Source organism: Micrasema longulum, unplaced genomic scaffold (assembly GCF_059751315.1).
Source record: "Micrasema longulum isolate JH-2025_06_02 unplaced genomic scaffold, ASM5975131v1 h1tg001416l, whole genome shotgun sequence".
Lineage (NCBI taxonomy): Eukaryota > Metazoa > Arthropoda > Insecta > Trichoptera > Brachycentridae > Micrasema > Micrasema longulum.
The window spans coordinates 278,457-301,962 of NW_028278602.1; the positions used below are offsets into that span (position 1 = coordinate 278,457).

At 32.9% G+C, this 23,506-nt stretch overlaps 1 protein-coding gene and 1 long non-coding RNA gene across 3 annotated transcripts; one reads left to right on the forward strand and one right to left on the reverse strand.

Annotated features, from left to right (window-relative positions):
* Positions 1-2,500: 2,500 nt before the first annotated feature.
* Positions 2,501-11,156, reverse strand: LOC148275467 (uncharacterized). Its single transcript, XM_088235683.1, has 3 exons — positions 11,060-11,156; positions 4,928-5,494; positions 2,501-3,906 (listed from the first exon to the last, which is right to left on the reverse strand). The coding sequence occupies exons 2-3, from the start codon at positions 5,472-5,474 to the stop codon at positions 2,762-2,764; spliced, it is 1,692 nt and encodes a 563-aa protein (XP_088091809.1). The 5' UTR covers positions 5,475-5,494; positions 11,060-11,156; the 3' UTR covers positions 2,501-2,761.
* Positions 11,157-13,164: 2,008 nt separating this feature from the next.
* LOC148275468 (uncharacterized) lies at positions 13,165-21,579 on the forward strand. Of its 2 annotated transcripts, none has more exons than XR_015824016.1 (4): positions 13,165-13,228; positions 13,829-14,056; positions 17,253-17,521; positions 21,280-21,579. It is a non-coding gene; the product is annotated as an uncharacterized LOC148275468 (long non-coding RNA). The 2 variants fall into 2 exon arrangements; XR_015824017.1 differs by lacking the exon at positions 21,280-21,579 and adding an exon at positions 19,749-20,130.
* Positions 21,580-23,506: the final 1,927 nt, after the last annotated feature.

The window sequence follows — 23,506 nt, forward strand, 5'->3', positions numbered from 1 at the left end:
CCATATTACGTTTGCCAAGTATAATTGAATACTGTATTTAAGTACCCCTAACGCCGGTTGATATTTTAATTTATTAGAAAAAAACATTATTTTCATGTTTTTTTATACGTCATTTACTAAAAGATACAATAAGATATGAAACAACAAATTATTAAATATATGTTTTTGGTAATACCGTGTGTGTGAGATTTGTTTCGACGTTTCGGCTACCATTGCAGGAGCCATCTTCAAGGTAAACTAAGTGTTTTGTAGAAAAAAGTATGGGTTTAATTACTAGTAATTTGTACCGTGTCGCAGTGGGCAATAGAAACGTCGGAACAAATCCAACACACACGGTATCACCCAAAGTAGAAACATATTGATAACGGGGACCGTGAAAACCTTCGCGCCTATTTTACAAATTATTCGTTTTCCCTTTTCAGGATTTTTATAAAGAATTTGTCTAAAGGCAATAAACCTGTTAGTATATTTTCTGACATTAAGTGTATAAATATTAAGACCTTTGGTACTAATATAATTGTTGAGGAGTGGACGAGGTGTGAAGAATACCTCGTCCTAGAAGGAGGAAAATTTAGAGTGGACTGTATTGTTGGGGAGGGAAGGTTGCGCAACTCCACTAACCTACTGATGATGAGGCGTGACGTGCGCAGGAACCCTGGTGAAGCTGGCGGTCGTGAGACGCTGGCACGGCTTGTATGGAGCTGGCGGTCTAAATTGACGCTGGCACAACTCGCTTGTGGAGATATTTGTTGAACACTTCACTTGTTTGATGTCAGATTAGTACTGATAATATAATGTTTTTTCACTACGAATTATTGTTACATGGAGTGCGCTAGGAAATGGGAAGGACGGGTAGGTAGATATAGATTTGGTTGAGAATTGGTCCGAACAATAATATCCACTTGATATCAAAATAAATTAAGTTTTTTTTACTTTTATTTAAATACATAGGATAATTATAAAATAAAACACTATAAATATATTATTTTTTTATGTACAGAAAGTTCATACATTTACAAAAACTCACACAAAAATCTCCCATAAATTGTGTTTTATTTACGAACAGTCAGACCTAATACATTACAATTACTTTTAAATACACTATAAAAAAATATCTTCAAATTATTATAGTAAATTTTGGTTCAATACTTGGTCTTTATTGAGATCCCAGATACCTAAGTTTAGTTTAAATTTGAAATAGCGTAATCTGCCGGTCTAAAAGTAATTATATTTTAGTTACATAAAACTTTCAAGTATATTTTTTAACAGAAATACCTTTAAAAACTATTGTTTTTATCTAATTTATGTTCTTTTAGTTTTTTATTATTGCGCGATTACAAAAAAACATTAGTTTTAAAATGGCAAACTCGTATGATTTCCTAATTTCGCGTTAGTTTTACCAGACTACAGCCTTAATAGTTTATCGGGACAAAATATGTATGAGAACTTTGCTTTCTTTTTATAATATATTAATATTGTAATAATGTGTGTATTTTTATATATTTATTTTATATATTTTAATACAATCATCGATATCAAACTATCGATTGTATTCATTTTATGAGTATTTCATTGCTATGTACATTTTCTTTTTTTTATTAAGCATTAACTTTGTTTTCCCTCTTATTTAAAAAAAATATATTAAAATAAAAAGTATATACAGGGTGTTCTTTAAACCCTGTCACACCCAAAACCACGATGCTCAGTATGAGCAAGAAGACATATTGGCACATTAAAATATTTTTTTAGAACAAATAAAATTTACAAAAATAAAATATCAAATAAAACAACTGGTTGCCTTCTTCTGCAGCGAAGAAACGAGAAGGGGGGAGGGGGGAGTCTGATACACTGTCAAGCGCGCGGCCACGCCCCCCTCACTTCTCCCCTGCAGAAGTCAGCAACCATTTGTTTTTTACAATTTTTTTTTTTTTTTAATTTCTTCATTCTAAATATTTTTTTTAATATGCTAATATGTCTTCTTGTCCATACTGATCATCGGGGTTTAGGATGTGTCTGGGTTTAAAGAACACCCTGTATATACACAAGTTTGTACTCAAATCTAGCAATATAAAAGCTTTGCCGGGTTGAACTCTTTTAACATAAAAAAATTAAATAGGTGCGAAGGTTTTCACGGTAACACTGTTATCAATTTGTTTATTTTTTGGGTGATACCATATGTGTTGGATTTGTTCCGAAATTTCGGCTACCATTGCAGGAGCCATCTTCAGGGTAAACTGAAAAAAACTGTAAGTTTACCCTGAAGATGGCTCCTGCAATGGTAGCCGAAACGACGGAACAAATCCTACACACATGGTATCACCCAAAAAGAAACAAATTGTTTAAAACATGAAAATTTAGAATAATATTGATATCAATGCTTGTCTAAGCCACATAAAGCACGGATTTAAACATTTGTCTAACAATAATTATTATTAATTATTACAATTATTATTTTCTTAATTAAAATTCTTATTTATTTTTTATTTTTTGTCACATTTAATGTTTATATCTTTTTAATTTATGAAAACTTAATTGGTCTTTTCATGTTAATTTTTTTTTGTTTTTATTACTTATTTTGTATGACGGTATATTTTCGGAATAAAATAAATAAATAATTAATATCTACCAACACTATAATATAACAGATTTATAACATTTTTACTAATATAACCGTTAAAACTTTCTCATTTATGTGATTTAAAGAGTGATGAATTAAATCACTCCTTTTAGAAAACTTGAATTCACAATCGGAGAAGAAAAATTAATTTTTGGAAGTATGAGACAACATGTGCAATTTTAATTTACCACTCCGTGAACATTTGTATTGGCACTCTGAGCATGAGAATGGTTGCTCACGGATATGAGTTAAGATGTGTGATTTTAAACGAGTTTTCTGAGAACATCTAAACTGGCAATCTGAGCACGAAAATGGTTTCTCACCGGTATGGGATAAAATGTGCGATTTCAAATGAGATTTATGTGAGCATTTAAATTGACACTCTGAGCATGATAATCGTTTTTCACCAGTATGAGAAAGCATGTGTGATTTTAATGAATGTTTAAGAGAACATTTAAATTGACACTCCGGACATGAGAACGGTTTCTCACCGGTATGAGTTAACAAGTGCCTTCTCAAATCACTTCTGCGCGAAGATTTATATTCACACTCTGAGCATGAGAATGGTTTCAGATCAGTATGATTGAACATGTGTAATTTCAATTGCTTGCCAAGTAAAAATTTGTGTTGACACACTGAGCATGAGAATGGTTTCTCACCGGTATGAGTCAACATGTGTATCTTTAATCTACTTCTTTGTGAAGATTCATAATTACACTCTGAGCATGAGAACGGTCTCTCACCAGCATGAGTAAACATATGTGATTTTAATGTACTTTTATGTGCACATTTATAATCGCACTCTGAGCATGAGAATGGTTTCTCACCGTTATGAGTTAACAAGTGAGAATTTAAACTGCCCCTCTGTGTAAACTTACATTGGCACTTTGAGCATGAGAATGGCTTCTCACCGGTGTGAGTAAACATGTGTGACTTTAATGTACTTTTATGTGAAGATGTGTAACTGCACTCTGCGCATGAAAATGGTCTCTCACCAGTATGAGTTATCATGTGTGATTTTAATAAACGTTTATATGAACATTTATATTTGCACTCTGCGCATGAAAATGGTCTCTCACCAGAATGAGTTAACATGTGTGATTTTAATAAACGTTTATATGAACATTTATATTTGCACTCTGTGCATGAAAATGGTCTCTCACCAGAATGAGTTAACATGTGTGATTTTAATAAACGTTTTTTTGAACATTTATATTTGCACTCGGAGCATGAGAACGGTTTTTTACCAGTTTGAGATGTAAGTTGCGATTTCTGGCTTACTGGCAAACCTGGAACAAAATAATAGTAATTTTATGGTTAAAACCGCTGTCAGTTATTTTATCAACGTTTTTTATGTACAGAAGTATTCCTATAAACAAGAGCTTCATTAAAAAAAATATGAAGGCGTTCTGAAGGAACTTTTGAAAATCATATGATACTTTTATTTGGGACCTTTTAGAGGGCGAACAATACACAAGAATAAAACCATGTTAAATAAACGATGTTGAGTTAAAGCTTTATTTTTTTAATAAGCATTTGGAGACTCTTACAAAAATTTATTTAAAATAGTGAATCAGATTTTAAGGGGTTTAATTACACATAACGTTTGTAACTGGTTGTAACTTCAATAAGAGATCTCGGGGGTGGTTCTAGACAACAAACTAAATGTTAATGAACACATTGACTATATAATTAACAAATTTCTTAAATTCTTTGAATTTGTTAATAGAGTTACATCCTATTTTGAAAATACATTAACTCTAAAAACACTTTACTGCTCATTGGTTTGTCTCATTCTTGAATACACCTCCGTAATATGGTCTCCTTAATATGTTACTTATATAAATCGCAACGAATCAGTTCAGCATAAATATACGAGAAAAATTGCGTTCAAACTAGGAATCACAAGAGATCACTATAACTATACCGACATGGAACTTTTCCTTAATATGTCCAGTCTGTCACAACGTCGATTAAATGCAGATGTAATTTGCATGTTTAAGATACTTAATAATTTATTTGATTTCCCGACTATTCTCCAACAAATATCTCTCAATGTTCCTTCACGTAGACTCAGAAATAATGAAATTCTGTTCTGGATTCCATAATGCCTGTCTAATGTATTATCTTGCCTTTGCTTTTCTTTGTTGTATTCCTTCTCATATTGTTACTCTATTATTATTGTTTTTCGTTAAATAATTTGTTTAAATTGGACATTGTCCGTAAATTTGTTAAATAAATAAATAAAACATATACATAGTACACATAAGTAATTTCAGAGCATATAATGTAAAAGGAAGCATTACTTACTTGAGTCAATTTTATTGTGACGGGAAGAATCTCCTTGTTTAATGTCGGGATATTCAATATCCATATCTGTATGCATAATTGCATCACAGGTAACTCTAAGCTGGTTAGAACTGGTTCTCGGTTCAGCCTTCACGGAAGCAACGCCCGGCTTCTCGCTTCTGTCTGGGTATGGCGCCCCTTTCCCAGTACGGAGAACATCGCCAGTTCCCGGTTCAGCCTTCACGTTAGCAACATCTGGCTCCTCGATTTTGTAAGAACTAGACGCCACTTCCCCAGTTTGAAGAAAACCCTCTACTGCATCGCCAGTCCCCGGTTCAGCCTTTACGGAGGCAACACCTGGCTCCTCGAATTTGTAAGGATATGGCACTTCTTCCCTAGAATTGAGTAAATCTCCCCCTTCGCCAGTCCCCGGTTCAATCTTCACGATAGCAACACCCAGCTCATCGCGTTTGTAGGAAAATGGCCCAATTTCCTCAGTATGGAGAATATCTTCGTCTACATCGCCAGTTCCCGGCTCCACCTTAATATTCACAAAAGCGATTTCCATAGTTTTGTATTCTAGAAATCCTGGAAAAAACACGAAATTCACAATAATTGAGTACTAAATACATTTTTAAAAAAAGTAAATGTCGCAGACTCACGGATCAGAGGTCCGAGATGCTTTTATAACTCATGACAAATTACCAATACTCATAATTGGGATTTTTCCATGTTGTCATTTTGTGATTAAGCGTCTTCCTTTTAATAATTAAATTAAAGCTAATTTTATAATTAATTGATAGTTTTATCCTGTTTATATATTTAAAATAGTGGCGGCCTTCGTGGTGTAGTGGTAAAGACGCTTGATTCACTCACATAAGGTTCCGGGTTCGATCCCGGTGAGAACACAAAAATTCAATGTGATTTTTCTCAAGCTTGGGTGTTTTGTGATGTAATTCACCACAGTTATTGGCCCTCCTGGCCTGTTGTGGCGCAAAAACAACATAAATAAATAAAATACACATTATTCACTCTTAAAAAGCCGTCGATTACGACGTTATCACGTGATTAATCAGTTAATTATAACTAAGTTAATTATAACTGATTATTTATCCTATTGACGCATTAAACATTCATATTAGTAAATTCTGGAATACGACGCAATAGGTGAATAAACAGGATATTTGTGGGAATTGAACCATATAAAAGGGGATTGCACATCCCCGCTGTGTCATTATGATTCGATAGTTATACGCATAGATAAATAATTGTACTTGTTCCCTTCTTGATAAAATAAATTATTAAGTATCTGCACAAGTGTTATCATTGGTGGACAATCCTGAGGAAGAAGACAACCCCTGACATAGCCTCCTTCTAAGTTTTCTACAACTTATCAGTGTAACGCTCGGCGTAAGTATAGCCTGTGAGCTCGCCAATACATGACAGATGACATTAACATAACCATAGAAAAACATAGCCGTTGAGCTCTCAGAATTAAAGCAACGTGAATGCAGCAATGCTTGAACTACATGTCAATAATATTCTAATAATAAATAATATTATTTGGCCATACGGAACTTTAAAGCAAACCTTGGTTTAATTACTAATAGTATTTTATCGGTTAGGTAGGTGTATTTAAAAAAAATGTTGCGTACCTGAAAAAAGCACAAATAATTATGTTTTTGTAAATGATGTCAGTGGCGACACTCGGAGAGTGGCTTTGTGACGTTTTGACATTTTTTATAAGAAATTCATGGCGTAGCCGAAATACTGTTATAAAAACGAGGATGTTTTTGTTGATTGACGTTAGCAGGCGCTACCCAGGGGTGACTTTGTGACGTGAGAAATTATTTAAAAAAAGGGATTTATGGCGTAGCCGAAATATTGTAATTAAAACGAGGATGTTTTTGTTGATTGACGTTAGCAGGCGCTACCCAGGGGCGACTTTGTGACGTGAGAAATTATTTAAAAAAAGAGATTTATGGCGTAGCCGAAATATTGTAAGTAAAACGAGGATGTTTTAGTTGATTGACGTTAGCAGGCGCTACCCAGGGGCGACTTTATGACGTGATGAAATTATTAATTTAAATATTTTTTTTCATTTTACATAGCGTAGCCGAGATAAGAAATTGCGTGGTGTTTCGAAATTTAACCGTGTAGGTAGCCGCCTAGTTACAATATTATTTTTGTATTTGTATAACTCCTGTTTTATAATGTTTATGTATTTATCGCTATAAGAATTAAACTAAAGATAGTTTTTACTTTTAATCGCTATCCGTTTTTTAAATTATGTTTGTAACACTCAGTAATATTTATTTTTCAAGTATTCAATGTTATTTTTGCATTTTAATTAATATTGTTAATATAAAGCGTATTTTTATTTATTCGAATTTACTAGACTGTTTTTATTACAAAAAAAAAATGCATATTTCTCTATGCATTTTTCTGTTATACACAATCTATTAAAATAATACACATCAAATTTCCATTGTCTGTTGATTTTATTTGCAATCTTCTTTTTTTTCGATGGTTAAAACTCTAGGAAATTCAAAGACAATAAATTTTTTACTGTCATATATTGGCGAGCTCACACGCTATACATAGCCCTAACGCTCACGATGGATTGCCTTTAGTCAAAAGTTCTAACAGTGCGAATCCCGGTTCAACATTGATTTCACTTGATTCTCATTTTCTAATAGTCATTTATTCAAAACTCGTCGAGAAAAGCCCCAAAATTTAAATACTTATACGCGAATTCGCCTCGTCAGCCTATTGGTGTAATGGTCGACGCGTTCGCCTACCATGAAAGAGGTCTCGGATTCGATTCCCGAAAAAGTTGACAAGAAATATTTATTTAACTCTTAAAAGACTGTGCTGAATAATCCCTTTGCAGCCGGTGGTGTAACACAATGTGACCACAAGCATAAGTCGAGATATTTTGAAATGTAAGCTAAAATACCAAATTATTTACAATGGTATGTGTTAAAAATGATCTTTATTCAAAGATGTTACATAAAAAATATAAAATTAAAGCATATTTATGCAAAATAAAGTTAGAAATTGTGTTCATTCCTTTTAAAATCCCGCCAGCAAGCGCTGCCGCCCGCGTCTGGTTGTCGACTGAATTCCGAATTACACTTACGACTGAATTTAGCGGAAATAGATCAACCGGGAGACTAGAAAGTATGCTATGCTAATACAACTCTTATTTGAATGCAAAAAAGAATATCAAATTTTTATTGCAAATAAATACTAGATTTTATTAGAATAAATAAAAACGCTGTTAAAACATATTCTTAGAATAATATTGAAATAAAACCTAAAAAAATAGCAAAAAAAACTTGTAAGAAATAAAATAATAGTACGTAATACGTGATATAATCAAATCGTAATTAAACATACACAAAAATGACAACGTAAACACGTTTTTTAAAACTAGTTAGGAACAAATTTTTTGAACACTTTAAATGAAATAACTTTGCACACTTCCTTGGGTACACTTCCACTTATTTGTTTGACCAATAAGCGCTTTCATCCTCTAATGGACATCTTCAGACTGGTGAATATTATACAATGTAAGGATGATTTATAGAAATCAAAATATTATCTTAAGTGTGGAAATGAGTGGAAGTGTACCAAGTATTTTTGATTAATAACTTATATGTAAATGTATGTAAATATTACATCATTACAATGAAATTCCATCAAGAATTGTCAAAAAATAATTTAAATCAGATAAATTGTGAATAAATTGTAGAAACATTTCGGGAACACGGTGTGTTAAATACAGCGTCAGCTCAGTATACTACAAAAAACTTCACGCGACTGATGTGTTCTCTGTCCCACAAGTGGTATAATTCTGTATCGTGCTCTTTCGGTATTGTTTTCTCGGTCACTCAAGCTCCGCCCCTAACGAATAGTGTCCTTGTCGGTCTTCTGATATGCTATATTCTCGTGCTCTTTCTTATAAAATTTAATAAACCACTTATAATACTGGCATCTCTTTCGTTTGTTTTAATTTATTTTACAAAATGAAGAAATTGTTTTTTATAGAAAAAGCCCGTGCATTTTTTATAAAAATGTTTCCTTATTTTGGTGTAAAAAAGTCCATATAAGGATTACAAAAAATATGAGTTGGTTATTTAAAAAAATAAGAGAGTTATTAAATGTTTTTTACCCGAGGTAGACATCCGTTACCGCATAGCCACACATGAGTTAAAAACCTGAAGCGTAAGACTAATCAATATGATCGAGATACGCTGCGATTGGTGTACCAATGCAGTGACATCACTAGGTGCGGAAAGGGAATGATTGTGATAATTTAGAATGCAAAAAAACTCCATCTTCGAACAGGCTGAGCCATACTAGATGGAGGCAAACCTCACTAGGGGATACTCTATATTCATGTTCAAATGCTTTAGTGTTCTAAAGATTCCTGTCTAATAAATGCAGTAAATTTATAAATAAAGGATTATTTTCAACAAGGTTAAAACTATATTTTTATTTTCTATAAAAAAATGGATAGTGGAGCTAGGTAGAAGTAAAATGGATTGTTTCATTCGCCCATACCAATGCTGAATCAACTGCTCCACAACTGTATGGCTTATGTTAGGTTTTTGTTGTTTTCATTGTGTGTTTTGTAATATAAATAATATAGATGTACATAAATACCTTGTTTTTAAAACTGTCTGAATATTTGTTAATTATGTTTGTTTTTTAAGTGAGTCTTCTTTGTTTATTCTCAAATGTAATTTTAAAAAAACTAAATTGTTAAGTGTCCTCGGCACGGGAAACCCCAGTGAGGTCACATTATTTTTATTATTAATTATAGTTTGTAAGCGAAAAATATGAATAAATAAATAAATATAAATTTCGAGAAAATTGAGAGCGAACGGCTTAAAAGATTTACGATACGAAAGTTGATGGAAGCAGAGACTGAGAAAGACATGGGATGACCAATTCCAGCTAATACTTGAAGATGAACATGTCAGAAGTCAGAAATTACTCATAAATATGTAGAATGCAGAGGAAGCGCTCTTTGTAAGTTATGTAAGACAGATTGAAATGGCGTTCTATCCTTTCTGCCTACCTTTACATGTAAATGGATGATGTTTTTTTTAAATTTTTAATTGCATTGATAAACCCTAACTGGTTACATACATTTAACAAAATATTTTTACTTTTAAAATTCACATTCAACTGTAAATGATAATATTTTTAACATCTTTTGTAAAGGTTGTCTGAGTGTTTTGCTTAGTTTTGTCCGGTAGTTTACTGTATAATTTCAGTCCCCGGTTTATTAGCCTCGATGTCCTTGTCTCGTTTTAGATATTTTTCTGATATTTCATGGTCATGTCGTACCATATATATGTGCTATAAACTATTTAATATTTCAAAAAGGAATGGCCCACGCTCAGACGCTGTAGTCTTTGTTGGGCATTTTTTCCAATTCATGTTATAGCTTAATTTAAAGATGTATTTTCTAAAGCGTATTTTTGTAATTATATTTCTATGTAAATAATATATGTATGGAAAAATAAACAAATAAAAAAAATAAAAAATAAATAATAAAAATTGTGTCCATGTTTACTACAATTTTTTTCAAGTTTTAGTTCTTCGCCTACAATAACATATAGGGCTAATTTATGAATTAATTTTAATCATTTTGCTTTAAAGAGTTCAGTTACATTTAATTGCTTAGTTTGTTTAAAAAGTTCTTTAGTTGCCGTTGGATAGGGTAGGTCATATGCCGACATTAATGTTTTATTTTGCTGTCTTTGTAGTCTGTTTATGTCATTTTAATTTCCTGTTCTCCATAGCAGTTGCGTATAACATATTTTAGTTTTTACATAGGCTTCATACATTAGAATAATTTCCGATTTAGGAACAAAGTTTTTGATTAAAAAAAAAAGACTCGATAATGTCGCCGCTTTGCTAATCACATTGTAAATATGAATTTGCCATGTCAATTGTCTGTCTATTATTAGTCCTAGGTATTTAATTTTAGTTTGTTTGCTGTTTTTCTCTACAGTAAAATCTAGAATCGCTCGACTACAAGCCAAGTTGCAATCCACAATTGTGTTACCTGGCGTGCTGTGGTATTACAAATATAATATTTAATGATTTAATTTATAAACTGGAATAGTTGCTTACTTTTTGCGATGACTTGTGTGGAAAACTTGGTTTAATCGTCCAATAATATCGTGATGTATGTATTCACGAGACGGACGCTAGCCGCTTGACAGAAAAGCCACAGATAAAATGTAACGTTTCTACATGCGGATCGATGGTTTTACATAGACACTACCTACCCGACTCTCTGAGCATTTAACAGCCGTATTTTATGTATTTTTTTTATTTAAAAATCATATAACACAAGTATTTTATATTATAATACGTTGAATTACATTCCCAGGAGTTACAACTCAATTCGGGACATAAATAATTTTAACATTAAACTTTAAATATTAAATACACATATTGAGAACAGCAAAGAAACAAAGCAGTTTAGCAATTTTGTAACTAAATATACCACAACAATATAAACGCCAAAAATCTTTTCTTACACAAGCAGAATTAAACGCTTTTAAGAATAAAAAAGGAGTGAATCTACTAAGGGAGATAAGGTCATTAACATCACATGCCATGCAGATGATGCAGCCATAGTAATGATGAGAACATATCCATCTCAGTTAGTAAACATCTGAATGCCTAAGAAATTTCGTATAGTACAATAAACACTATTATAATTCGGACATACAAAACATGTGTCAGACCAATCAAGGTGTATTCAATAAAGGCGAGGATAGATAGAGAGAAAAAAAAATACGAAAAACCAAGTAGAAAAACTAAAGAGAAAAACCAAATAACTGCTCAGAACGTCAGAGATAAATGTACTTAAAGCAATCGCAGGGAAACTTCAGAGGCAGAATCAAGAGTCAAAAAGTTAGACGGAATTGCGATACCCAGTGCATAGTAAATAGATTATGGAGAGATTACGTCAATAATTCTATTAATGGACAGCTTCAAAATCCCGGCCGTCTGCCGTCTGCCCAAAAGACCACCAAGTCTGAAGAGTTGGCTTTTAGCTTATACCAAAACGTAGAAGAAGAATAAGCTTTCAGAAATAATTTTCACTCGGATCTTCCAAGAAAAGGTTAAGGTAGAAGGCCTTGAGAGCCACGCTTTGCAATTTACGCATTTTATTTTTTTAAATTTTGGTTTGTAGTTTACTATACAGTGTTTGAAAGATATTCTTCAATGACTTTTTACCAAACTTGGTAGAGTGAAATTTTGGTACATGCAGGGTTTTTGAGCTGCGCGTATTGTGGCTATGGATATCGCTATTAAAAATTTGCTTTTAATTTGTATGAGCTGAGGAATTCAAAATTTTTAACATGGTGTTTGTGATATCATGCACAGGTATTACTTTGAAAGGAAGTATTTTTGTTTGAGTGTTAATATATTTTACATGTGTATCCCAAGGCAGACCAAGAATGTTCCTCAAACTTCTGTTTTGAAGAACCTGAATCTCAGAAATTAGTTTTTTTGTAGCAAATCCCCATATACAGGATAAATAAGCAAGATGTAAATGGATCATGGCATAATAAATGGAAAGCAGAATGGGCTTAGGAATCAAGCCCCTACGTCTATACAGAACTCCAGTTATAGGTGCAACCTTGGATTTTACATGGTTAAATTGATGGTTCCATGAAAGTTGATAGTCTATAAATAACCCTTAGTTTCTTGTGACGTAAACTCTTTCAATCTTACTAGATCTAAGAGAAATGTAAAGACTTATGTTTTTTTTGCTGCCGAATTGTATATTTGAAGTTTTCTTTTTATCTAAAGGCTTAGTTAATTTATCCTTAACCAATTTGTAAGAAGAGAGAGATCCCTTTGCATTGAAGTCTCTAGCTTTTCAACCGTACAGTTATGATAGAATATGAGTAGAAATGCACTTTTCAATTATATGAATGATGGTATCATCAGCATATAATTGAAAAGTGCTTTCTACACCCCACGTGGTGACATCGTTAATGTAAACGAGGAATAATAAGGGTCCGAGAATAGAGCCCTGGGGCACACCACATGCTATCATTCCAAATTCACTAGAATATTCTCCAATTTGAAATGAAAAGTATCTGAAAAAAATGGACCCTTAATATTTCAGTGAAACGACTTGAGTCTAGGTGGTGTTGGTCTAACACATTAAATTTTATCTGTGGTTTTAAATTGGTTTTAATCTCTGCAAGCGTCTACCATCTGCCATCGTCTCTGGCGTATTCCTCGTGGCTGGCGTGGTACTGACGTCACTGGCTCGTATGTTGGGTACCTTAATTACTGTAGATAGTGTAGATGATATATATATATTTTATTTATTGAAAAAAATCTTCACAAAATGAATATAAAATTACAAATTGTTTGTAAATACATAATTAATAATATTGTTTTTACCTCTCCAATAGAGTGAAAACTCGTGTTCAGAGAGGGAGCTCGTTTTGCATTTATTTATAAATATATATATAAATATACAGTATACTTACATATGTGTATTGCATTTTATTTATATTTCGATTTTTCTATATAAAACAGAGTTCTTAAAATTACATGCTATATTCTAAAAGATATACAATTTTCTACTATAAATGCATATAATATATTACAACAGAGATGAAGAATATTTTCCATAAGGGAATATAGAAGTCTGGGCATTTACAGGGGTTATAACTTGCCATTGGCTGGTTTAAGTAGTCACTTTACACACTATTATTCACCATTTTACCTACAATTGAACATCTACATTCTTTCAATTCTTCCATGTGTTCATGTTTGTGAAGCTGAAGAGCTGAAATCTTCAATGATGCGGGTTGGATTCTGGCTCAGTTATTTCATCATCATTCCACGTCTGTTCCGTTGCAGCTCATGGTGTCCTCAAAGAGCCTCCGTGCATCACCAGCTCCTGCGCGTCCTCCCAAGTCAGGTTCGCGTCCCGCGGTTCCGACGTGAACTGCCGACGAACAGTCAGCATCGGACGTCCGGAACGTCGAGAGCTCGACGTCTTGTAAAGTAGGCGAGCGCAGTTGAGGCTTCCGATGTCAGTCTTCATCGGAGTTTGCTGCGTAATTATCCCGCCTACGAACTGACCAGGTAACGCATCATAATATCTGTACCTTGAAGCTGAAATGCTGGAAGTCACATTTGGTAAATTGTTCAGGAGAGCGGTTTGAAGTTGTAAAACTGTTTCAAATGTAGCTCTCCATGTCAAAACACTATTTATTGCTGTTTAGCTGGATCTATAGGCTTTTGATAAGAATATTTAAGAAAAAAACATTTACAGTATGGACTATGAAATAACTGTGGGATATTATTTATTGTGTATGCAGACAATTGGTAAAATTCCGTATTTAATTTGGTAATGTATCCAAAATATAACAAGTTTATTGGATTATAATTCTACTTTATTTTTTATAAAATATACAAAGAGTATATTGTGAAGCGTTTCATCTTGTTAGGACATTTTCAAACAAACTAACTTAAATATTTACAAAGTTTCCTTATATACTAAAAATAATTGCTATTTTATGTTTGTGGATTTCTATACAAGCCAAAATAAGTAGAGTAATTAAAATTCAATTAGGGTATACTGAGTATAGTAGAGGAATATTTTGGTTATATTGGGGAAAAACCCTCTATTATTTAAACATATTTGTAAGGCACGAGTGATACTTTAATCCACAAATTTGGAATATCCAGTGACCGGTTTCATCGCTTTCGCGACATCTTCGAGACTGGTATCTTTGTTAAAAAGTTAAATGTTTTTATACAGAACAGAGGTGAGGATACATAATTCAAAGTTATATGTAAGTAAATTAAATAAAGTAATTTTTATCTTAAGGATCATTATCGACAAATTTTCTATGGGTTAACTAATGAATGGATATAATGTTATTTTAATGAGTTTAAGTATTTTATTTTATTGTTGGTGTCCCATCCTTCGTGAGTGTGGTTTTGTAAATAATGATTATAGTATCACTCGTGTTTTATTTATATAATAAATTACAATAAACTTCCATCAAGAATTTTCACTTACAAACTTAAATATTTGTAAGGGATGACTTTAAAATTAATATAATAATTAGAAAAATATTGATTTCATTTAGTATTTATTTATTTATTTACTATATATATACGGCCTAAGCCAATTACAACAGTTACATGAAGAAACGTAAATGCAAGAAACTGAACAAAAAGAACATAAAACTATTTAGCAAAGACAAACAAGGGCAAAACAATAATTGTATACAATATATTCAAAAGTCGAAAGACTTAAAACTTTGAGCTAAACCATGCCAATTCAACTTCATCCCACACTGTTTAGTCGCGAAGAGATCTACAAAAAGCCGGAAGATCTATCCCAAAAATTCCAAGTCGTGTGATGAATTGACTAATCTACACATTCTGGACATTGGGGCATAAAAACCAAAGTTGCTCTTAGAAGATTTAATAAATAGCAGATTTTGACTTCTGGTGACGCGGTTGGGAACATGAAAAGAAATTGATCGCAACAGAGATGGGACATCACTTGTAGCATTAAGTATAGCATTTATACAGGTTTATTTTGAAAATTATTGTTGAAACTCGACATAACCCAGCTAATATACTTATAAATGAACAGTTAAACCAAGTTAATTCACCTTTACTAAATATTTTCAAAAAACTAAATTATTTTAACATATTACAACAGAGATGAAGAACATTCAAGAGAAGGTAATATAGAAGTCTGGCATCTACAGGGCTTATAACCTGTCAATGGCAGGTTTAAGTGGCCACTTTACACACTGTAACATTCACCATTCTGCCCATATTTTAACATCTATATTACTTCAATTCTTTCATCTGTTGATGTTTGTGAAGTTAAATAGCTGAAACCTTTATTTATGCGGGCGAGATTCATCTAATTGAATTATTTCACCTACATACTAGACTAGGCAACGCCTGAAAATGTTATTTTTTCAATTTCTATACTTCTTCATGGACCAGGTAATTTATGTTACTAAATTATTTGTAATTGTAAATTTGTTATTTCAAATTATGTACGAGTATAAAGAACTTTTTATTATATACCCACTAAATATATAAAAACTTGTCATGTTCCCAATCAATTAAATTAAAATGAAATGATATTATAAAATCTGAATGTATTTTTAACTTAGTTAACATTAAACATGAATGAAACCTGTGTAAAATACCAATGTAGAGTTTCAACAATAATTTTCAAAATAAATCTGTATAAATGAAATCAATATTTTTATAATTATTATATTAATTTTAAAGTCTTACCCTTACAAATATTTGTAAATAATGGAAGGTTTTCCCCCAATATAACCAAAATATTCCTCTAATATACTCAGTTTCCCCTAATTGAATTTTAATTACTCTAACAATGTTTGATTATGTCCAAATGCTTGCAGACAGGCTGGATTTCCTCCCTAGGGAGTTGTTCATATTTAAATTTATTTCAACAGAGAGGGAAAATTTTTGAGAAGGGGATATGGAAGTCTAGGCATTTACAGGGCTTATGACCTGTCATTGGCTGGTTTAAGTGGCCACTTTACACACTGTGTAACATTCACCATTCTGCCCATGTTTGAACATCCACATTTCCTCCCATATAGTAATCCCGTAATCTTCCCATAAATGTTTTTTTTTGTTACATATTGAGAATGTGTTTTGAAATTCAAATATCTATCTATGTAAACTCCGAATTAATGAAAATTAATGAATTACATTGTATGTTTTTGGAGCATTTTGAAACACAGCTCAGATTCTTTTCCTTGATATTATTTGTTTTAACTTTTAGTATCAAGTAATCGTTTAGTTATTATTACAGATAAAAATATAATAATATTAAAATACAGATGTACACCTATTGTGAAAGAGTCGTACAACAGCATATTCTAAACTTTGATGTCTTAATTACATTGTTTATGTCATTTTCCTGTTATTTCTGTATGATTTTTAATGGCATTGTCACATTTGTGTTTGTATACCAAAAAATTCACCAAAAACAATAAAAAAGGAATGACCCACGCTCAGACGTTTAAGTCTTTGTGGGCATTTTTTCCAAATTTAAGGCTATGTTTATTTTTAGAATATGTATTTTTTCTCTTTTTCTCTTCTAATGTTTAATAAATATAATGTATAAAATATGTAATTTAATACATGCATAATATGTAACAGTATGGAAAAATAAACAAAAAAAAAAAAAAAGAAGTTATTTTGTAAAATTTCCAAAATGTTTATCATCCGATGATTCAAAGATTTACTTTTTTTTTACATCAAGGCTGAACCGGGGACTGGCGATGTAGAAGGAGGTATTCTACGGCTGCGAGGAGCCAGGCGTACCGGGGACCAGTTCTGACCGGCCCGGGACAACTGATGATCTGATTATCTACACGGAGACAGATATGGATTATCCTGGCATTAAACTAAAGTTATCGTCATTTTTACGAGAGGAATCCAGACGTAATTCTAAGTGTTTGGGTTCCTCTCGTAAAGACGAAGATATACTTCTACCCACGTCATCTGCTCTGAGATTACGTCTGGACTATGGTACGCAATGTTCATTGTTATTCTTATGATTACATAGTCAACTTGGTTATTACGAGGAAGACGGGACCGACTGAATTTGCTCGTTATAAATATTACTCATACCAGAGAAAGGTTTTTCAAAATGCAATCGCCATTGCATATTGCCACTATTGAAAATTATAATAAATGCTTGCAAACAAACCGCTTTCTAAATTTTAAATTCAGATAAATGGACATTAATTTTTTCACAATGTTTACAATGTGATAAGAAAAGAACACTAAACCATGTTTTGAGTATGTCCAAATGCTTGCAGACTGGCTGGATTTTCTCCCTAAGGAGTTGTTTATGTTTAAATTTGTTGCAACAGAGAGGGAAAACAAATTTAAATTTATTGCAACAGAGAGGGAAAACATTATTGATAAGGGAATATGGAAGTCAAGGCATTTACAGGGCTTATGACTTGTCATTGACTGTTTTTTTTAATGTATTTTTTTCAATGAATAACAAATAAAAATACAATATTACAACTAAATACAACTTTACATTAATAAAATACATATATTTACATTTACGTAAAAGAAATAAATAATTCTTGTGTACATAATGGGGAGTGACGTCTTACAATAGATTATTTTATTTTAATCAATAATATTTTTAGAACAACATAAATAAATTACAAAAAATTGTTTTCAATCATTGTTACATAAAGAAGAATTATACATGTAATTTTTTACTTCTCTCTTAAATATATTGTATTGTTTAAGTGGCCACTTTACACACCGTGTAACATTTACCATTCTGCCCATGTTTAACCATCCACGTTTCCTCAACTCTTCCATCTGTTGACTTTTGTGAAGTAAGTTCCATGCAAGTCACGGTCAAAATAGCTTTGTATTCAAAGGTGTAAAAAAATATAATAATCTTCCTAATTAACTAAAAACTATTAAAAATAATATATCAATAAATAAATTTAAAGTTAATCTAAAGAAAATTTTTCAACTTGTGTAAAAACAACATTAAATTTTAATTAGTATGAATGTATTATTGTTTTATGTTTTTTCTTTATATATCCTATGTTTTTATTTTTCTTTTCATGTACTCGTATTTAAAATTATATAAACTCTTATAAATAAACAACTACAACAGTGTAAGTCACTCTCCAAGCACAAAGAGTTAGTCTCTTGTTTTGGAGAGTTACAGTGATAACATTTACTAGATGTGTAAAAGTAGATATGTTTAGAATTCTACAAAAACACATACTTTTTATGAAATTTATGAATATTTTTTTTTATTTTTAAAAGCTTTGAAGAAGTTGCTATAAATTTAAATTTGAATAACTCCCTAGGGAGAAAATCCAGCCAGTCTGCAAGCATTTAGACATGCTCAAAACATAGTTGAATTAACTACCTAAAAGAAGAAGTATAAAAAATTGTAAAATCGTTTTCAAGCGTTGCCCGGTAGGTGAATTGGTTCAGCCGGATGAATCTCACCCACGTGATAAAGGTTTCAGCTCCTTTACTTCACAAAAGTCAACAGATGGAAGGGTTGAGGAAATGTGGACGTTCAGTGTGTAAAGTGGCCACTTAAACCAGCCAATGACGGATCGTAAGCCCTGTAAGTGCCTAGACTCACATATTCCCTTCTCGGAAATGTTTTCCCTCTCTGTTGCAACATAAATTCATTCACTTCAACATATTTCGCGCCACGGTCTAATCTACAAAAATAATTACCACTTTTTCAAAAATTGAAATACTTCGGCTTGTTAGTAGTTATGTTAACAAGCTTTAGACGGGCACAGTTGGTTAGACAGCCAACTGTGGAACTAGTGTCGCGGGTTTGATTCCCTCCAGTTGCAAGAAAAAATCCAAGTCTCAATTGGTCTGGGTGTTGTGGTGTATTTTTCATAACTTCCTTCCACATCCAATTTCCCACCTGCTGATGAGCCTCTGAAGAAGAGGCTTAGCGGGTTATTCCTTTTAAAAAAAACAAGCAAACCATCGCGCAGTTTTCCCGTAGGGCAGAGAGGATAGAACGCCATATCATCGGATATTATCCGTGGTTGTGCCCGTCTGACTTCATACTGGGAATGCTCGGCTGCAATAGTTTGGAGAAAAGAAGAAATGCATACTTGCCCATGTATTTTTCCGATTGATCCGTGGTATTACGATCAACGTAGGTGTTTCTCTATGTTCCTAATGACTACCTTAGACATAGGCAGCTTAAGCTGGTTTATCTTCCTGCTTGCAGAACCAACCTGCCGATGGTAATGCCAGTAGGAAGAGCGATGTCTTTACTCAACCGTATCTCTTCGGATATTGACATCTTTCATATTAGTGAAAAAAAGTTCAGAGACGATAGCATCCTTTCTCTATAATTGCTGGGTATTTTTATTTTACCATTTTTGTACATTTAAATTTTAGTATTAATTTTTTCGTTTTTTTTTATGTATGCATTGAACTTTTTTGTAATGTACATAAACGTTTATAAAATAAATAAATTGAAATAAATCACTCTGTCTTTGCATACAGACCTCGCTTTCTCTACATTCATACATCCTCTCATGCACGCACACCGATTATTCCTATTTTTGACATGTCCATCTTCAAGTATTTGATGGACTCGATCGTGCCATGTCTTTCTCGTTTTCTGCATCCATCAAGATTCGCATCGTAGATCCTTTTGGCCGTTCTTTCGCTGTCCATTCGCTCCACACGTCCAAACCAACGCAGCGCCCCTTTCTTGATTCTGTCGATAATGCGTGTCTCAGCCTTACACGGTTCACGGATCTCGACATTTGTGGGATCGCATTTCGACATAAATACCTTGTTTTTAAAACTGTCTGAATATTTGTTAATTATCTTTGTTTTTTAAGTTAGTTTTCTTTTTTTATTCTCAAATGTAATTTCAAAAAAGTATATTGTTAAGTGTCCTCGGCACGGGATACCACAGTGAGGTCACATTATTTTTATTATTAATTGTAGTTTGTAAGTGAAAAATATGAATAAATAAATAAATACGCGATTTTCGTTCAGTCTAATCTTTCAAAAAAAAATTGCTCTAATTCGATACATAAATAATAATTATCGGATCAGATTTAACGGAGTTTTTTAACAAATTCTTTAAAAGTTCCAAAATTTTGCAATGGTCCTCTTTACTACCAGCAAGCTCACGATCTAGAGCACATAATTCTATGTCAATCGCATGCATCACATTGAATCAGTCCAACATCGCTTGCTTAAAAAAATAGCGTGGATGCTCGGACTAGAGAGAGGTAATTACTTTTATGCTGAAATAGAGTCAATGTTAAATATTTCTAGTCTACAAAAACGTAGAACTATATATGTTCGGCATACTAAATGGTATAATCGATGTTCCATCATTACTGGGACAAGTAAAATTCAATATTTTGACTCGTAGATTGAGAAACAATGAAGTACTGTTCATCGTTCAGCGTAGAACAAACTATGGCCTTAATTCTCCAATGACCCGTCGTTGTCGTATTGTTAACTCGAGACAAGATCTGGACTTTTTTGGTTTAAGTTTCCAAGGATTTAAACGAGCACTAAATAAATAGTCCAGATCTTGTCTCGATGTCCCTTATGTTTGTCAATGCTTCTTTTTTTTTTTAATGTTTCAAACTATTCTTTTATTGTAATACTTAAACCCTATACATTGTAAACATGGACAATGTCCGTTAATAAATAAATAAATAATATAGTAGAAAAACGGGACAAAAATACAATGACAATAAGGGATTCCTTCTTTTTATTTTTTACAGAAAAAATGACAGATGAAATAGTCGATTGCTCCGATAAGCTTTGCCAGCTCAATCCTCAAAATTCAAACACAGCAGCCATCACACGCACAGAGACACATGCTTTTTTGGAGTTCTCTTCGCTTCAGGAAGAAACCGTGGAAGAAAATTGGCGTTAAGTGAGTTATGGACTTCTGAAGATTTGTTTAGGCAACATTTTTTTCCTTCCGCTTTGTCCAGCGATCGATTTCGTTACATCTTCACTCAAATACGTGGCGATGACAAAATTCTAGAATAGCAAGAACTGTCCAGTCTGGAGATAAAATGGAAGCCTTGCGTTCTGTGTTTGATAAGTACGAACCAGGATACCACATCGCAGTTCACGAGCGGCTCGTGGCGTTTCGTGGACGCTGTCCATTTAAAGTTTAAATGAAAGACAAGCCCCACAAGTAAGGAGTGAAAACGACGATTCTGCTACATTGTTCAAACCAACAATTGTATGCGAGGAGCAGCCAGCACGGACAGAGTATTCGGATGAGGGGGCGCCTTCAATCCTCCAATCAAACAAACAGCAAATTTCCTTTAAAACACTTTATTATAACTGCGAAAATATGCATTATATAAGATTTTGAGGGATGCGGTTGTTTTGAATCGTTGAGTGGTGCGTATAATAATGCCCAGATTTCTGTCAGCCTTATTTACAGACGCCTGAATATGGGAATCAAATAAGAGTTTTTCATTCATAATCACACCTAAATCTCTTAGCTTGTCTTTCCGGACAAGTATTATATATTTTTTTTGTAAACCTTGTAAATATTTATATTTATTTTATTAAATAATTGAAATAAATTAATAAAATATGTATATTTTATTTCTTTAAACTATGAATTACTTTATACTTACCACAATTACAGTCATCACAAATATAAGTGGACAAATAATTAAATTAATTTTCTGTAGTGCTAGGAAAAGAGAAAAGTCACACAACTCAGTATACACCTCAATTTATATTTATCTAGGACACAGTCAAACTTGGCAAAGATAACCAGACAGCGGAGTTACCGAGAAGAACAGGGCTAAGTTGGACTGCTTTCAGTAAACTTAAATATATTTTCTAGAATAAAGAAGTCCCTCTATGCTTAATGAGGCCAGTCTATGAATCGTGCATATTGCCGGTGACAACATACGGACTAGAAACCATGTCAGTAACACAGAAAAGTAGCCAGAAATTAAAATGCACGCAACGATCCATGGAAAGACAGATGCTCGGTGTATGTCTAAGAGATAGAAAAAGAAATTAAGAAATAAGGCGCTGAACCGGAGTCGTGGATATCACGGATCGTGCAGCAAAATTGAAATGGCAGTGGGCAGGACACTTGGCGAGGCAAAAAGGCAGAATAATAAAGTGGAGACCATTGGCAAACAAAAGAAGAAAAGATGGGTCGACGACATTGCCTCTGTTGCCGGTAAAACGTGGATGATGAAAGCGGGTGATAGGAAGGAATGGAGACGTTTGGGAGAGGCCGCCATCCAGCAGTGGAGGGAATAAGGCTGAAGAAGAAGAATAAAATTGTTTTATTATGAATGTAAAGGGAGGTCTATGATATATCTTCTCATGCACGGGCGCCAATACTTACGGATTTTTACGAGCTGATTTGACAGCAGACGTCCATCGAATTGCTTGGACTACATGTTTGATGCTTTTTCGAATCCTTAAAAACGTTTCGGATAATTTCTTTTCGCTTCTATAGCGTGCTTGACGGCGAAAATAATCCTCTAGTAATCCCGTGTTGCCACCATTTGAAATCGACAATCCCGGTAATTTAAAAAGTTGCCAGAAGCGGGTTTATTGAACTAAAGTTCCTACGCATCTAAATTGACTCGTTACAATGTCCAAGAAATATTAAATCGGAGCAGTATAATAATTCGTTGCCAGTATCGGTCAACATTTGCGATGATAAAGGGTTTTACCGAAAAAATAATATTTGTACTCATAGCATGAGAAAGGTATTTAATCAGTATGGGTTATAAGTTAACATGTGTGACCTCAAATGACTTTTTCGTGAACATTTGTGTTGGCACTCTGAGCATGAGAATGGTTTCTCTCCAATATGATTTGAGACGTGTAAAATTAACTGACTTCTCCGTATACATTAACATTGGCACTTTGAGCAAGAGAATGGTTTCTCACTTGAATGAGTAAACATGTGTGATTTTAAATTACTTTTTTGATAACATTTATATTGACATA

Bases quoted from the DNA above. Each gene is read 5' to 3' on its own strand.
- LOC148275467 (XM_088235683.1), bottom strand. From the start codon at position 5,474: ATGGAAATCGCTTTTGTGAATATTAAGGTGGAGCCGGGAACTGGCGAT. The intron at 3,907-4,927 runs GTAAGTAATGCT...ATTTTGTTCCAG, and splicing joins TCACAATAAAATTGACTCAA to GTTTGCCAGTAAGCCAGAAA.